Source organism: Quercus lobata, chromosome 2 (genome assembly GCF_001633185.2).
Source record: "Quercus lobata isolate SW786 chromosome 2, ValleyOak3.0 Primary Assembly, whole genome shotgun sequence".
NCBI classification, from domain to species: Eukaryota; Viridiplantae; Streptophyta; class Magnoliopsida; order Fagales; family Fagaceae; genus Quercus; species Quercus lobata.
Window position 1 is genome coordinate 9497686 of NC_044905.1, and position 17945 is coordinate 9515630.

Sequence of the window (17945 nt, forward strand, 5' to 3'; positions counted from 1 at the left end):
AGTAACTGTAGGTCTTCTATGGTCCTGAGTTCTAACCCTTTTTATCGAAGGAGGGTAGGTCGGTTAGTGACTTAAAAGTGTAATTTTTTCTTGATTAAAGGATTACAACTTAAAGTTTAATTTAAGTAAACTAAGGATTTGCGATGATTTATGCAATTAAAAATTTTAACTTTATATTTAAGCATTATCCCTTTTTTTTTTGGTTAAAATATATTTTTTTTTATATGAAAAATCCCTTTTTAAGTGTTTCCTTATATGCTATTCAAAAAAAAAAAAAAAGTTAGGTACCTTATAATTTTTTATAAACAAAAAAAAAGAAGGTATATTCTTTTTATGTTTATTCATTGAGAAACGGTGAGTTTCAGTTAATTCAACTAGTAAAATTTCTTGTCTTAAATTTCAAATAATAAACTAATCCAAGTAATAAATAAATAAAAACCTTATAGCCACAAAGAAAGAAGTTTTCTAAATGTTTTATAATCTATGCAAACAACCATTTTTTTTTTTTTTTTGAATCTAAGTGAACAACTTAACACATACTTATTGGGATTAATATGCAGGTTAGTATAACAATACATATAGATTTGATCTATACTTAAATAGCAGTGAGTCAACGCGCACTCTTGACGCAATGATCACTATATAAGTATAAAATGCTTGTAAAATATGGAGAGCAAAACTCATACACATATACACTTAGATTAAACTATAGTAGAATTTCTATCTTATATAAAAAAAATAAAAAATAAAAAAAATAAAAAACAAAAAGAGCCGTGAAGACCACTCTTCTAATTTTTTTTCTTTTTCTTTTTCTTTTAATTTCCTTTACTTCATCGGGTAATGCAATGGAAAACAATTGAACTATTATTGTTCATGTCCGATTTCCAAAGGATATGAAGTAGTTCCGTAGACCGATTATTAAAAGTTTGCCTTATATTTTGAGGAAATAAATAAAAGATTTTAACTACATTGTTGCGTTGTGCAGCATCGTTAGGTAAATGAATCTATAGTCTCAAAAACCAACAAAAAAAAAATAGTAGATCTATATTCTCTGTTGAGAAATATCCAAAACAAAACTGAGAGTTGGAACTTTACCTACCAGTTCATTGTGTGGCATTGCTTCCTAACATTACTTCATGAACTTTGCTACATGTTGTCAAGTTCAAAACTGGGCAAGTTACTTCGATTCACTAAAATGGTTTGATTTCTTAAGGCGTGTTTCATTTCCTTTCATCTAAAGGCTATCGCATCTAGCTTTTCTAGCCAGGAAAAAAAATAACAGGAGCTAACATCATACACAAAGATCTAATTAGGAAGCAGATTTTTTCTCTCTACCCTTTTCTTTTTCATTAGTAATTCAGAGGCATATCTCAATACTATAATTGCTAGAGGAACAATTCTTGGAACAAGGGAAAAAAAGAAGAATAGTCATCAGAACAAAAGTCATTATTTTCTCATTAAGACATTGTCGACAATCATAAACCACAACAGGGCATGTCTTTGTCTGCAATAAACTTAAGCTAGCCAGTAATTCAAAACCTAACATCTCAAAACTTCTAATGTTTTGGGGGGCACCAGATAAAGATTGAACTATAGCCAGCAACATGAATACAGACAGAACCTTTTTTCTTTTTTTTTTTTCTTTTTTTTTAATGCAGACAGAACCATTAACAGTGAGCCTGTTTGAATGTATCTGAAACATCATTCCTATATGTCTGCTACAAGGAAGTTCCCAGATAGCGATACCTGCAAAAAGACATAAGTCGAATATTTACACTAGTTTCTCACTTAAACGTAATCCTAAAATTGAGAGGATGGGGAGGGAGGGCTTATGATTTTAAATACCTTCTCGCCAAGCTTGAATGGTGGAAGACCCTTGTAAGGGCATGTACTGCACCGAAAAGCATCCCCCAGTCCACACTGCAGGTTGTATAAGAATTTTTAGCGCATTGTTAGTAACATTTATGAAAAAGGGTGATTTAGATATTTCCAGCACAGTCAAGCAACAAGCAACTGCATGCATGACATAATGAAAGACAGCTTTGACGTTTTCATTGAGCCCTTGAGGTCTACCGTTACAAATTTTGTCCTTTGATCATCCTGTACTTCTAAAGGTTTTGATAAATAAAAAACCACTATAACCCAGTATCATTAGTTTACTTCTGCACAACCCCATTAAAGCATACAAGCTATATGTACAGGCATGCCACTTCAATCAATCTTAAAGATAAATGCTAATCAACATATGCAGCCAAAAAATGTCACTCCATGCAGCAACTAAAATTCATATCAAGCAATATAAGACATACACTGCCACATGCTGATTGAGGATTATTGATCTGCTCTGCAGTGAATCCCAACTGTACTTTCTGCTCTTCTTCAGCCCTTCCACATGTGCAGTTTTTGCAAGCTTTCCTAGTGCTTCCAACTTCACAATCGTCAACTGCACAAGCATAATGTTAAATACATGGAAAGGTTAAAAGGGGGTAGGGGGAAGGCATCAGAACTCCCAAGACTTAACCAAACCCCATTCAAGAAAGATAACGAGAACTGTTTTAGGCTCCTATTATATCTTACCCTGTGGTAGCTGTGGTTTCTTCAAGTCCTCTTCACTTAATAAGCTATCTTCATCAATCAGATCAAAATCATCATCAATCTGGACTTTAGGTAAAGTTTTGGTGGCCTTTTTTATGGCAAATGAAGAGCCAATCTTCCACGAAGGTTTCTTAGCCTTAACCTATGAACAAAGAAGAAGACACTTATCAACTACAAATATAAACCTCTCAATCAAGGAGATGGTATGAGAAGTATTCATTCTTTCATATTCATCATCTAGAATGTAGCTGCAACCTGATGGAACCACCTACATACCTTTAAAATAATCAAAACCATCCACCCCAAATTATAACTGAAACTAAACATGGTGTTGAGGTCCAGAAACTTCATAAATTAAACCACCATTCAAGTGGCAAATAGAAAAGGGGTTACACAAACTGTGCGCAAAAATACTAAATGGGCTTCTTCATCTAATTTGTCTTAATTACAAATAGCTGATAAAAATTAATAAATACGGTATTTATTCTTCACTCATCCTATCCATATCCACTTAAAGCTTCTTTGTTCTTCTTCTGGTTTCGGATCTAATTTTAAGACCTTGTGTAATCAACTCACCGAGACTTTACAGCACTTGCTGGTCAGGCTCAGGATGGCTGGTTTACCTTCAAGCTCTTGGACCTTTTAACATTTTGTTTAATGATTACATTGGTATAATTGTCTACCTTTGTCAACAGGTGAGAAAGATAAGGAGTTTTTTGAAGATAAACTATAAGGAAGTTTATTCACTCTTAATGGTTTAAATCAATAAATGCAGTGTCTGTCCCTAAAGTTAATAGTCTGCAGAAGAAACTATTAGAATTCGTGAATGTTCTCATCCAAAATATTTTCCTGTAAAATCTGTTCAGTTTCTAAATGAGGATCATTTGGGTTATATTACTAAGATATAACTTAATTATAGATTTATTTGCAGAATTGTGTGTTAGCACCATGTTAATCTGACATTCTCTACTGTGATTGAATCCTGCTTATAGATGGAAAGGAATTGGAGGAACTCAAAATTGGGAGCAAGAAAAAAGATATACTTTATAGAGATGAAATGTGCAGGACTGCCAATCTCATAGAGGAAAAAGGTAAACATTTTGCTTGGCAGATTTTTAGGTGGCATTTATCATTTTTATTGCTAAAGGCTGACAGCTTGCGTCTCCTATGGACTGCTGGTTCGTATGGGAAAATGAGAAAATATAACCGAATAAATTTAGATCACAGCAATTATAGAAGAACTCCATTAGGCTTTGATTTCACTATCTAGTTATTACTTTGGAAGACATTTGAAGTTCAAGCATCAAAGCACCATAAGATTTGCATATACTAGGTTCACCTTCACGGCTCAAAGAATAATATAAAGTAGATGGCCTTTGGAGCTATGCAGTTATAATCAGTTTTGGAAACAAAGCCAAATTCCTTACCATATGATATATACATCTTAAAATCTCCAATTTTTAGAAAGGGTTGCATTGAGGGGGTAGAGAACAAAATAATACCACTTTAAACAGGCTTAGACACAGAAACTTACCCCAAAAGACTGAACTTCGGATGGAACCGTTGATTTGAGAACTCCCACTTCTAAGAAACCCGCCAACAGTAACTTGCGCTCAAGAGCAGAGGTTATCTGTAAGAAAATCCTATTAAAATCTATCACTTCAAACTAATTTCATATAATCACAAAACTTCAAACTAATTACCTTATCTGTTTCCCCCACAGTAGACTGAGGATTCTTATGAACTAGGATTGTCCCACCAGGCTTCAATACTCTTAAGATTTCCTCAAACAACCGGTCAGTGGGAAATTCAACTGATCTACAGATACAAATTACAGTCTCGAAAGAGGAAGACTCCACAGACAGCTGATCTATTGTAAGTCAAGACCATAATCAGAAGAGAAATGAGAACAGAATATTTGAATTAGAACTAATATGGAAGCATTCTTAAAAAAAAGAGGCTTGAATTTAAAAGACCCTGTAAGAAGGTCAGGTAAAAAAAAGGGTTAATCAAGTTATAAAATTATGTATCTTGTTAGTAAGGGCTTGTAAAACCAAGCTATTTATAATCTGAAAAGACTGAAATTATACAATAAATGGCATGAAGACTTCCCTATAAGAAGAAGCAAAAGAAACGGCTATAAATAATCATCATGATCCAAAGTTTTCTATAATTAAATTAAGAGGAAAAGAAATAAGGAATAAAATAATTACTGGTTAAGTTTGTGAAAATAAAAGTGTTTATATATATATATATATATATATAAGTTGCTCAATCCAAATATGGTCTTGAATTTCAAAATTATTGTAGGAAAAATAATATTCTATGCTCCCCAATTCTATATCACTGAGATATCAGGCTGAAGCCACAGAGCTTCTATGCATACACAAAGAATTCACAGAACTAGACTACAAGCTACACAAACTACCTACCTTCATACAATCTATTACTAACTTCAGCAAGAATTATGTATGTTAAATTTAGAATTGAAAAGGACACATAATTTTATTGGATAAATAGAAGGGGGCAGAAAGTCACAAATCATAATACACTCCCAATATCATAGAGATAAATGAAAAAGATTCATGCCAATCCCACATGAGAGAGAGAGTGAAAGGAAGGCGATAGAAGGTACAATGGACATTGTAGGTATGCAGAAACAGTAAAAAAGAGAAGCAAAAGCTAAGTTAAATAACATAAATGGAGAGAGATGAGTGTGTGTATTTTTTCAAGGATATTACTTCTATAATATTTTGGTCTAGTGAATGGCTAGTACCCAGTAATAATAAGAAATAAGTTACACAGTCCCAGCAGCAACCTCAATTTGGATGAATAGGCACACAATTAATGCAGTCTAACTCAACTCTCAATGGATTACCCTTTGTTTACATCTATAGAAATATGAATTGCACATAGATCACTATTACAAAACCCAAAAGAGGCAAGAAAAACATACTCAAAGAAGATGCTTGAGTGATGATTTTAGAATCACATTGTTCAACCCCTTGAAAACCAAGCTCACTCGCTGCAGTAGAAACAGCGTTAATTGAGAGAACTGAATCATCTGTAAATGCCAGCAGACTACCCTTCATTGTGGTGGTATCCTACAAAAGACCATATATCAAAATGTAAAATGTCCAGCTGCCCAATCAAATATCAATCTTTCTTTAACAGTTAAATAATGCTGGGTAAACTTTGCAAATAAGAATTTGAGAGACACTTTTTACACCCAATAATAATGATTAAAACACAAAAAAAGAAGGATAATAAACAAAGAAGAAGAAAGAAAACTAAATACATATAGAACTCATGATCAACACGAGAACAAAAACCTAAAGTAGTCTCATCATTCATATTACAGATATGATTTCATCTCCCTCTTCAATATTTAAATAATATTTTTTCTTAGTTTACAATAGAATATAGAAAAAGTAAATGGAGAAAATAAATTTAAAAAATGAAAGTCATATGTTGCATCCTGGGACTCATACATAAGTGGCGGGTATTGCCCCACTCAGTTCACACCACCTCAATCTCTTCTTTAGCAAAAACAGTGTTGCAAATTACAGTTATAGTACCTTAAAAAGCAGAGCGAGCCTTCAAGGTGACCGCCAAGTTTCAATTGGAGAAAAATGAGGGGGGAGGGATGGTTGCATTAGGGTTTGGAAAATATCTCATTATGTTGGAAAAACTCGTCGTTTTGAATAACCCTCTCTCTCTCTCTCTCAACTTTTTTTCTTTTATTCCTTTCCTTTCTAATTTTAGCTTCCCACTCTTAGCATCATTATAGTTGGGGAGGTGGGTTTTGAACTAGAGACATGGGCCACCACCAAAAATGCCATTACCATTGGACTATCACTTGAACCCCAATCTCGGGTTTTAGAAATCCAACCAATTACAGATACCAAAGAGAAAAGGTTCAATGACCAGAGTTCAAGGTTCCTCAAATTTATTAGGCTTTACTTCAAAATTACACAAAGAGACAGATTACAGGCACACCCAAGTTAAGGAATTATATAAAAAAAGTAAGTCATCTGTGATTACTTCAAATTTTGCAATATCATATATCCCACAATCATAGACATATACAATAAAAACAAATGAATAAACAAAATAAGCAAAGCTAACAACAACAACAACAAAAACTCTGCCAATCAGTACAAAAATTAGCAGAAACCAAGACTAATATAACAATTTTGAATTATATGAGAAATTATTCTTAAAGAAAGCGTAAAATACTCAAAAAAAAAAAAAAAAAAAAGCATTCCAGTAAATAGAGAGATAGATCAATAGAAAAATAATAGTAAAATTAAAAAAATCAAAAAGAAAAACAACAAAGGAGATCAGAGAAAATGCGGTTCAATCTGCGAAAATTAAATAAAATAAATAAATAAAAACTAAGACGTAAAGAAAAAATAAAATAAAATAAGACTCACCATATGGATCAGATCTTGAAACAGAAGACAAAGAAGAATAAGAAAAATCGAGAAAGCCTTGATTTGGGGAAAGAAAATTAAAGAACAGTTTACTGTTTGCCGACTTTTTTTTTTTTCTTTTTTTTTTTCTCTCTAGAAAAATTGCGAGTGCTATTTGATTTTGAGGCAGTTGTGTTTGTAAAGAGAGACGGCGTGATGTTTGTAACGAGTATTTATTTATTTAAATTTGGGACACGAGGGATTTGCGTGGATGTTCGGGTGTGACGCACGCCACCACTTTGAGACTATTCCATTCGCGTTCTCAACGCGTGGAGGCGTGCTGCCAACTCAGCTGCACTTTTTTATTTTACAAAATCATATTATTATATTTTGGGGTGACATACTCACGAAAAGGACCTGAATAGAATGCAACACCATCTCTGGGCCGTAGTTGGGCTTGATCTACTATTGAGTTTCCAGCCCAATAATGAAGTGGGTTTTCTTGGGCTTTTTTTTTGGAAAAGTGTGATACTGTTACGTGCCTATGATATGATACACATTAGCTTGATGTCACATTATTATGTTTGCTGTAAGTAATGTAAGATCACCTTCATTTAAGAAGGTGATGTAATATATTTTGTAATCTTAGATTATGATAATTTTAGAAAAAATGAAATGAACTAAACACATTAATGTGACATTAAAGTAATGTACATTACATCAATGACACATCATTACAAAACAAACGTATCAAAGAAGAAGAAGGTTTTCAATTTTACAAGTGAGAGAGAGCAAATTTGGACACTGGTCCTTTAAATTCATAGATACCTAAGAATGGGCAAAATGGGCTTTGTATGCCCGCTAGTTTTTTAAGTAAAATATACTGGCAATTGTTTTTGGTTTTGGGTCGGGGATGGTGGCCTTTTCTTGCTCAAATTTATCGGCTACTTTAGTTCAATGTTTTAAGAATTGAATTTGGGCCTATTTAGCCCAATTCTCATGCACCAATTGGTCCTTAAGATTGTGAATTAATTATATCCCACTGGCCTATTAGAAAAAATTTAATGACCCATCTTAACTCTTTTTGTTGGTTTAGATATATGCTCAAAATGAGTCCCCCAAAGAAGTAAAAGAAAAGATAAGGCCCATTATAAGTTAGACTTTTACAAATGCTACCCTTAAAAGAGATTTTTTTTTTTTTTTTTGAGAAACCTTAAAAGAGTTAATTTAGTAGATTTGTGACACATCTAAAACATCTGTTAATATTTTTCGCTAAAACCTAACAAGTTTAATGAAGTAATATATATTGGGTAGTAATGACATTTCAAAATTATATGTGATGTGTTAGAACCATGTGCACTTCACATTATTAATTTCAGTAATATGTAATGAAAAACTCTAACAAAATGTCTAATTTGTCACAAATCAAAAGCGAAAAGTTGGTAAAGTTCATGTTTCATTTTTTTTTTTTTTTTGAAGGCAGTTCATGTTCATGTTTCATTTAGTGCAAGAATTAAGAAAGATTTAATTTAGAATCTTAGATAGATAATTCGTGGGGGGAATTTTCTCATGTCATTGTATCATAAACTTTGTCCTACATTCAAAAACATATGGCATTTTTTTTAATGAATATTGAGTAACAATCCACAGGCCACGAGAGATAGAAATATATCAAAATTTGTATGATTTTTAATACTTGACCATATAATTTGTATTTCCACTATGTAAATTTTTTTTTTTTTTCTGGGCATAATTGCATAAGATCGAATTGATACACTCATTTGTTAATGGCTGAAATATTATTAATAGTTTCCAAATGCTTTGCTAATTTTTTTGTATGAAAAATTTTTTAACGCTCTAAAAGTAATGTTCTATCATCTAAGATTCACATACATAATAAGTCTCGTCATAAATTTAAGTAATGAGACCCGCTGTGATGTGGAACGATGCCAAGTTACTGTACATTTTTTGTTGCAATGGCCATGGATGATCCACGAGGAGGCGCTTCAATAAACTATGACAAATGTTGAGTATTTCATCTATTGTCACTTGTCAGCACTAGTCCATGACCAAAAAAAAAAATGGAATTATTAGGTGAATTCAAAATAAAAATATTTTTTATATATTTATTTTTTGTGCTTATTTTCTTTGTCTTTCTGTTCTGTGGCTATGTTTATTGTCTTCATTTGGAAAAATGACACGCACACAATGCCCATTTGGTTTAGTGTTTTGGGTCCAAAATAGGCAATTTCAAAAAGCTGAACTAAACTCACTCAGAGAGAGAGATCTGTATCTTGTCAATTTGTAATGGAGACAATAGTAGATGCATCAATAGTATGTGAGTTTCTAAAATGTTCACAGACATTGTTTCAAGCTGCAGTTGCACGCATAATTCATACACAAATTGCGGGCGACAAATTAAAGCACCCTGACGCGATGGATGAGCTAAATGAGAAGGAAGAAAATGACATTTTTACCATTGCAGGGACATGTTGAAGTCACCCGGCAAGGCAAGATTTTCAGTTTTGTCTCTTAGATTGCCTAAAGTCCCATGCCGATGATGCAATGAGCCAATGACTATTCATACATGAAATCAGAAAGAGATTGATATTGTTGCTCAGCTTATGAAACAATATGACAAAGTCATCGAATGATGAAACCTTTAGTTTAATTTGTATTGCCAAACATTTGTTACTATCATTCTTTATGTGCTGTTGTCTTCTTCTTCTTTCTTCTCGTGCTTGGACTTGGACTTTGACCTCTTCCATATTATTAGCCCTTAAATTTTGGGATTCTATGCAAAGCATTAAACAATAAGGTATGCATGCCATTATTTCAGGCTTTCAGCCACAATTTCTGACCATTAGTTGTGTAGACTAGGCTAAGCTTGTTTTGTGTGAGCTGCCCAAGTTTCTATAAATAATCATTGCACAATCCCAAGCGATTTGATTTAGAAATTTTCAAGGTCTCGAGAGAATGAGAGATTCATAGGGTCCTATGAGACTAGGTTAGAAGATTACACATATCCAATAAATAATTACAGAAGAAGTTTAGATACACACGTTAACTAAAGAAAATAAAAAGTATGTGTAGTACACACTACATTCAAATTCAATTATGAAGAGAGAATCAAATATTAGACTAGGATATTGATAATTCAGTGTATGTTTGAAACTAGATTAAAAAATAGTCTTTTTTATTTTTTAACTTTTATGTACCGTTTTTTTTTTAAACCATATTTTTTTTCTTTTTTTTCTTACATTTCAAAGTACAAATATCGATTTCAGAAAAAATAAAAAATAAAAATAAAAAAAATCGTACATTCAATATTTAGCTTCAAAGATCACATCTGAATCTGATGGTTATTTTTTGTTTTTTCTGGCTGTGAAAGTCACATGGGGCCCGGGCCAACTAACATGTGGACCCTTCATGGAAGGTATTTCTTTATTAAGTCCAATAAAAACTTACCATGTCAATCTCCAAATTCCTATTTGACTTCATTTCAGTTTTTTTTTTTTTTGGGTCAAGAGTCAATAAAGATGTCCTAACGATTTAATTAGTTTAATTAATGCTAGATTTAGCGTAAATTCTTAATAATAATAAATTAATAAATCCTTTAAGGGACAAAGGAGAGGACATGGTATAAAGTAAATGATAAATATTAGAAGATATGCTTTGAAGTGACCACCCACAGAGTGTCACGTTCGATCCCTAGATTTTTTTAGATGACACTATCTTCATGTGGATCTATAAAGTAGCCTAGTAGTGGCCATTAGTGCCCTTCTTCTTCTTCGCATTGGCTGGAGACCCTAGTGGGTTTATTTATATTTAATTCTACTGGAATAGATCCATTAATAGAAAATAGTACAAGACCATCGCTCATGTTTCTTAAATATGGTAATGGCAAATTCGTAGATAGACAGAAAAATTGAAGTTATATAGTACTCTTACATATTGTTGCATTATCCCACATATATATTTATATTAATTAATTCATTTTACTTTTTTTAAGGGTCTAATGAATACAAATAATCTATATATATATATATATATATTTATAACCGAAACTTCTGAAACTCTCATAATTTTTTACGCCAATATAATATTTAAATAAAATTATTTTTGTTTAATCCAAACTTAACAAATAGTGAAACTCTATCTTTTTAATTGAAACTTCTAAAACTCTCATAATTTTTCACATCAGTACAATATTTAAATAAAATTATTTTTATTTAATCCAAACTTAACAGGGAGTGAAAGTCTATCTTTTTAATCAAAACCTTTGAAACTCTCACAATTTTCCACGTCAGCACAATATTTAAATAAAATTATTTTTTTTTAATCCAAACTTAACAGTGAGTAAAACTCTATCTTTCTAACAAGTCCAACTTAAACTCAAACTCTCTTAAGACTTTGACTTTTAGTTGACCTCTCCACAATCACATATCAACATTTTTTATTTATAATTTTTAAATCTAATTTATTTTTTCAATTAAAAAAAGACATGGTACTAAAACCACACACTATTATACTACTACTAAAACATAAAAACCCTAGAACTCTTCCCTTCCCTTAAGAATCTATGCAAGGCTTCTTTGATTTCGTATGCCCATCTGCAAATTTGTCCAACATTTGTACTATATCCAGAAAGAAGAAGACAATTGCTTAAACTAACTCTTGCATGATACTTGTGTATACTATTAATGCCTTAATGGACTTTCACGTATGTTTGAAGAACTCACCAACCATTCTAGCCGTTAAACTTCGTATGATCTAATCTAGAGAATAAAAAACCGATTGTTTGATGGTTCTTCATGTTTTTATTTTTATTTTTTGTTTTCCTTTTGATTTTGCAGGTTTCCTAACAACACAGCCTAGCAAGTAAGAGAATTAGTAGTTGTTTTACAACTACAAACCTTTTTTTTTAATGACATACAACTACAAACCTTTATCTTGGAACATGATTTTATTTTTCATATTAGTTTTTCTAATTCTTTGTAGTAATTTTGTTATCTCATTGTTTTTTGTAAGTATTGAATTTAAAATAAAAATAAATAAATAAATAAAAAATCTTTTAAACTAAAATTTTTTACTTATCAATTTATGTTAGAATATATTCATGAACTTTGAGGTTTGTAAGATTTATTGTTGAATAAGTTGGTGAAAGTATTTGGTTATGAATTTTTTATTACACATCTCTATAGATTTGAATTTTGATTTAAATTATGAAATATGTTTTTAGTAACTCCTCTTTTCGTTTGTTTGATGGTTCTTCATTTTTTTTTTTTTTTTCCTTTCGATTTTGCAAGTTTCCTAGGAACACAACCTAGCAGGTAAGAGAATTAGTAATTGTTTTTATCTAATTTTTCTTTTAGGTGCAATGATGTTTTACAGTATTCCTCACTTACACTGTGTTTGGTTGGGGTGAAAATAGGGAGGATGGAAAACATAGGGAGGAAAATAGGGTAGAAAATAGTGTTTTCCACTGTTTGGCAAAAAAAGAAAAACGGGGAGAAAGGAAAACCTGGGAGAAAATTTTCTCTCCCGGGCCCACAATTTTCATCCTCCCAAATCAAGAGGAAAACCTGGAGAGAAAAGTGCTGTGAAAGCACTTTTACACAAATACCCTCTCCCAACGTCTACAACAACCCAACGCAGCAGAATAAGAAGAAGGAAGCAGAAAATAACCACCCAACTGCCAAACCCAGCACCACCACCAAACACCGCAACCTAGCACAGAAAATTAACCCAAAATCAACAGAAAATTAATATCAACGGAAAAGTAATTAGAAAACCCAACTCAAAATCAAGAAAAAACCAACTCAAAATTAATCAAAACTCACTGGGAAACCCATCCCAAAATCGTCACGGACACACCTCAAAACCATCAAAATCGTTCTAAATCTAGATCCAAATTCATCAAACCCATATACAAATTCATATAAATAATCAAAACCCATATACAAAATTGATGGAGCTCTCAATCAAAATACAAACTCAAATCATAATTTTAAAACTAATCAAATTAGAACAAAAAAAGAAAGAAAGAGCAAAGCTGACCCATCTGAGCCTCGGTGGCAGGAGGACATGCAATGGTACTTCTTGAATGCTCTGGAGTAGACGTAGTGCTAGAGAGGAAAAGAAAAGTGAAGATTGAAGATAGAGCTCCAGACGAAGTGCTATAGATAAAAAGAAAAAAAAAAAAAAGTGAAGATAGAGATAAGGGAAAGGTGTGGAGGAGAAAAAAAGAAAAGTAACGTGTGGATGAAAAAAAAAAAGATAATGGAAAAATAAAATAAAGAATAAGAAATTAAAATTGAGAAATGCTACTACAATATTTTTATAATAATTCTTAAATGGTGAGTTGTTACTAACTAATACGGATAAAAAAAAAAAATATTTAAGTAATGTGTTCAAATTAAAATCAGTAATAACTTACCACATATAATTTATTGTGAAAATATTGTAAAATGTTAAGAATGTAGCACTTCTCATTAAAGTTAGATAAATGAAAGAAGATTGAAAAAGAAATATTAAAGAAAGAATGAAGATATAATATTTAAATGGGATAGAGAAAAGGATAGAGAGTCTATTAGAAAGTGTATTTGAAAAAGAAGGTAGGCAAAATGTTAAATGAACTGTTCACTTTCCAAATAGTACAAAAATTTGAAGAACCTGCTGGAGATGCTCTAAAGGAGTGTATTATGACTCGAAAAAAAGAAGGAGGGGTTAGGCGGGGGAAGGTGGGAAATAATAGAAAAAGGGAAGAGAAATATTATTTTAATAAAAAAAATGTGTATAATAAATAAATTGATGTGAGTGTTTTGTAAAAATGATGGTGTAAAATAGAAAAAGTAAGTTTTTTTTTTTTTTTTTTTTTTTTTTTGTAAAATAGACGGAATTTTTTAGATAGACTAATGTGGTTGCTCTTATCACTTTTGCATCTTCTCATCTTACCTTCACAACACACCAACGTCCAGCAGTCCAGGTTCTCTTCTCTCTCTCTTTTTTTTTTTTTTTTTTTTTTTAAGTGACGTGATCAAGTTGTACATTATTGTAATTTTCACAGTATAATAATAAAAATAATAACATAAATTTATACATATGATGTGGTAAATTTTATATTATTTAATGAGTACAAATAAATCTATTTCTTATCTATTATGTAACAAGAGTACAATAGTCAATTTATATAAATTGTATTTTCCATCCTTCCATTTTTCTCTCCAACCAAATAAAAGAGTTTTCCACCTTCTCACTTTTCCACCCCTCCAACCAAACACACAAGAGGGAAAACTAAATATTTTCTATCCTCCCACTTTTTCATCCTCCCACAATTTTTCATCCTCTCACTTTTCCACTCTTCCAACCAAACGGACCCTTAATGTCACATATAATCTGGTATATAGAGAGTAGATAATTGAAGGTGTTCTAAAACCATCAAAATCTAAACCTTCCAAAGGTAGTGTTTTACAACTATCAGAATCTAAATCTACAACTACAAAGATCTTGGTATGTGCTTTTTTTTTTTTTTCATATGGGTTTGTCTAATTCTATGTTTTCTAATTCTTTAGTTTGATTTCAAAAACATGTGCATGTGTATGATTCCTTTTTGTGGTAATAAGTTTCTATAGTTTAAAGGGTAGGTTTTTGTTTGCTTTTTATATCAAAACATCCTCCTGCCTCCATTGTAAGTATTGAATTTAAAACAAAAAATCTTTTGAACTAAAATTTTTACTTATCAATTTTTATGTTAGAATATATTCATGAACTTTGACGTTTGTAAGATTTATTGTTGGAGTTTGTGCAAGTATTTGGTCAGGAATATAATTATGTGCTCTCTACTGTGTGGGCTAATGATAAGTTTGTTAGAGAAACTTAAAATGTAATATCAACTTTCTCATTATTTTTATTTTTATTTATTTTTTTTATGAGAGTAGACCACAAACAAAGAAGTTCTATTCTATTCAAAATTTACTATAAACTTTCTTCTTCTTTTCTTTCAATCTATAAATATCTCACACGACTTTCATCAATCAACTTCGTATTAGCTAGAATCATACTACTTGTTTAATGTCTATTTTAGTGCAAAGATTTGTATGTAATGTTTCTTATTGGCATATTTATGTACACTAAGAATGTGCTCTATTAGCTTGAACTCACGTCTATAACAAAAACTACTCAAAGAAGAGATAAATCCTTGCATCGCACGGGTTAGCGACACACCTAGTTATATATATACACACACCTAGTCAGAGCTTTGAGTTTTTACTAATATTTATTATTGACATAAGACAATTTTTCGTCACAAATAACTAATTTGTGTCTTTAGCCTGATAATAAAAGCTATTATCATAGAATGAATGTCATTAATTTAATTTTGTGGGTTCCAGTTAGCTCAACTGGTAAGTCTCCAATGATCAAATAAGAGATTTAAAGTTCAATTTTTGCCTACACCAAAAACTAATTGGTGTATTGGTTTGATGATAAAAAACTATTATCAGGAATAAACGCCATAGATTGAAATTATCTATAAAAAAAAAAATACCATTACTTTGAATTCTACCGTAACTATTAAAAAAAATGGTTTGGTTAACTACTTCGAGTCTGTCCACTTCCTATTAAAATAAGTAATGGAAATTAATCACATAAAATATATCACTCATCTATACCTCTCTCTCCTTAATTAGACTCTTTGTGATTTTCAATTACTTCAATGTGATTAATTTTTTATTAATGATTTAAACGTGAATTTGATGGAAGAAACTGATTAGAATCATGAGATATTACAAGAGGTGTGATCAGAAAAATTGAAAACTTAAAGGGTACCTATAAAACTGCATTGAACTATTAACATGTGTGTGTATTTTATTCTTTCTCTCTTTTTTACTACTAAATTATGTGTGGTGTTTGTATTTCTCTTATGAAAAATATTAAAATTATTATCAATTTTACTACCAAAAAAATTTATAATATGATAACAAATATAAATGCTAAATCAACAACATAATTGATAAAGTTCTTAATTACTTTTTTATCGTATTTAAAAGTTGACACATTAATTTGTAAAACTTATGTAATAAAGTTTATAGTATCTCTAATATCACTCTCTTACAAATTAAATTTTCAGTTTTTGATTTGAAGTCGCAAATCTAAAATCCAAATTATAAGTTTCATATAAAGATATCAAAATAGCAGGAACCATAACTCCTATTTCTGTCACGTTGAGTAGTAGCTTCATTGATGGAAGTATAGTTCTTAAGATTTGTAATGTTCTTAAAAATAATCTTACTAAGCTCCACAATCTCACAATACAGGGGATCCATAGATGTGTGAGTAAGATGGTCTCGTGGAACTGTTCTATAAGATACCTTTTATCTTTGTTCAAGAGTATACACATTTAAGTACTTTTCTATATTAAAAAAATAATTAAAATATATGTATCTCTATCTCATAAAACAATTCTATAAGGCCTTATAGAACTGTTTTTATGAGATACCTTTAATCTTCATTTGAGAGAGTATACACATCTAATTACTTCTCTTTGTTAAAATAAAAATCTCTCTCTCTTTCTCTAGAAAAAGTAAAACCCTAGAGCAAATATGGAAAATCAAATGTTAATGTTATTAATTTGGGTGAGCAAGCAAAACCAATAGTAAGATTCTTTGTAAAGGCTCCAATCATCACTGACCTGCTGCAACTTCACCAATCTATAAATCCAACTTCAAGCATCAAATAATTTAAAAACGAAAGTGCTTCTGCGAACGTGCAATTATTTTATTTGATACAGTATTTTTTTGTTAAAAATGAAAATGCCCCCTAGCTAGCTACTCCCCTACCAGCAAGTCAGCTGTATGTATCATATTTTAAAGATAAACTTCAATCTGTACATAATTACGCATGGGGTAGAGCTAGCAGCCTGGCACTCCCTCAATTCTCAAAAAAGAGAGATCACGATCACAACACAATCATTTTTCTGACCAACTATATAAAGATTAGGTAAAGGACTAGTACTTCATTCCCTTTCCATATTTCATTGCCAGCACAACAACATTCTATCATCACTATGTTACATTTACAGATGGTTTTTCTTAATTTTGAGGAAATTAAAGATATGCACTTCAATATTAAATCAAGTAACAGAACTTCTTCTCTAACATTTATTTATTTTATATAAACTATGGACTAAGGATCCGTTTCATTAAATGTTTTGAGAGGCTAAAAGCGCTTTTTAAAATTCAAATCGATCTCTATTTCACAACAATAGCCCTTTATAACTTTTTACAAACGTTCATTTTAAACTCAAAACATTGTTTTGCAACAGCTTATACAACGCATTCTAAGTTTAAGTCCCTTGTTAATAAGTGTTTGTTTATTTGTTTATTTTTGTTTTAAGTGTCTGCTTAATATAGTTTATTTTTCAGTATATTTGGTTATAATTTTATATAATTTCTCTTTTTTTCCGAAGGTATATATGTCTTATTTTCATGCAACTTATTTTCTAAGTTAAATAAAAATTAATAAGTTTAAGCTATCCCCAAATAGATACTTAAAAAATAATAATATATGTGCGTATTAGTGTCTAAATTATATTAGAGATTAAAAGACACTTAGTAAGGTGACTTGGACTTACACCTATAAACCTATCAAGTTCATCCACTTTTTCACTTACTTAACAAAAACAAAATAGAATAAAAGAGTATTTTAAAATTATGAATTTAAAAAGGCTCGACCTATTTCATGTTTAACTTGATGATGTGACAAATGCCAACATCACCTAGCGAGATTGAAAACCCTTGTCTTTTGTAATGGACCATCCAAGATCCCCGCCGTAAATAGACAAATCTTCCCGAAATATATATAGCGTCGGAATTCGGCACCACCCTTTGGAATTTTATTTATGAGGAAAGCTTTATTTGTCTATGAATAAAGGAT

At 31.0% G+C, this 17945-nt stretch overlaps 1 protein-coding gene across 1 annotated transcript; it reads right to left on the reverse strand.

Moving 5' to 3' along the window:
* Positions 1 to 1425: 1425 nt before the first annotated feature.
* Positions 1426 to 7222, reverse strand: LOC115974383 (anamorsin homolog). Its single transcript, XM_031094719.1, has 8 exons — positions 7032 to 7222; positions 5552 to 5699; positions 4299 to 4465; positions 4130 to 4225; positions 2578 to 2737; positions 2310 to 2443; positions 1846 to 1920; positions 1426 to 1746 (listed from the first exon to the last, which is right to left on the reverse strand). Exons 1-8 carry the CDS (start codon positions 7032 to 7034, stop codon positions 1708 to 1710), a joined length of 822 nt encoding a protein of 273 aa, XP_030950579.1. The 5' UTR covers positions 7035 to 7222; the 3' UTR covers positions 1426 to 1707.
* Positions 7223 to 17945: the final 10723 nt, after the last annotated feature.

Excerpts from the sequence above, each read along its gene's own strand:
- LOC115974383 (XM_031094719.1), bottom strand. Across the intron at positions 4,466-5,551 it reads CACTCAAGCATCTTCTTTGA|ATCAGCTGTCTGTGGAGTCT; the intron begins GTATGTTTTTCT and ends GACTTACAATAG. Across the intron at positions 1,747-1,845 it reads CATTCAAGCTTGGCGAGAAG|GTATCGCTATCTGGGAACTT; the intron begins GTATTTAAAATC and ends GTCTTTTTGCAG.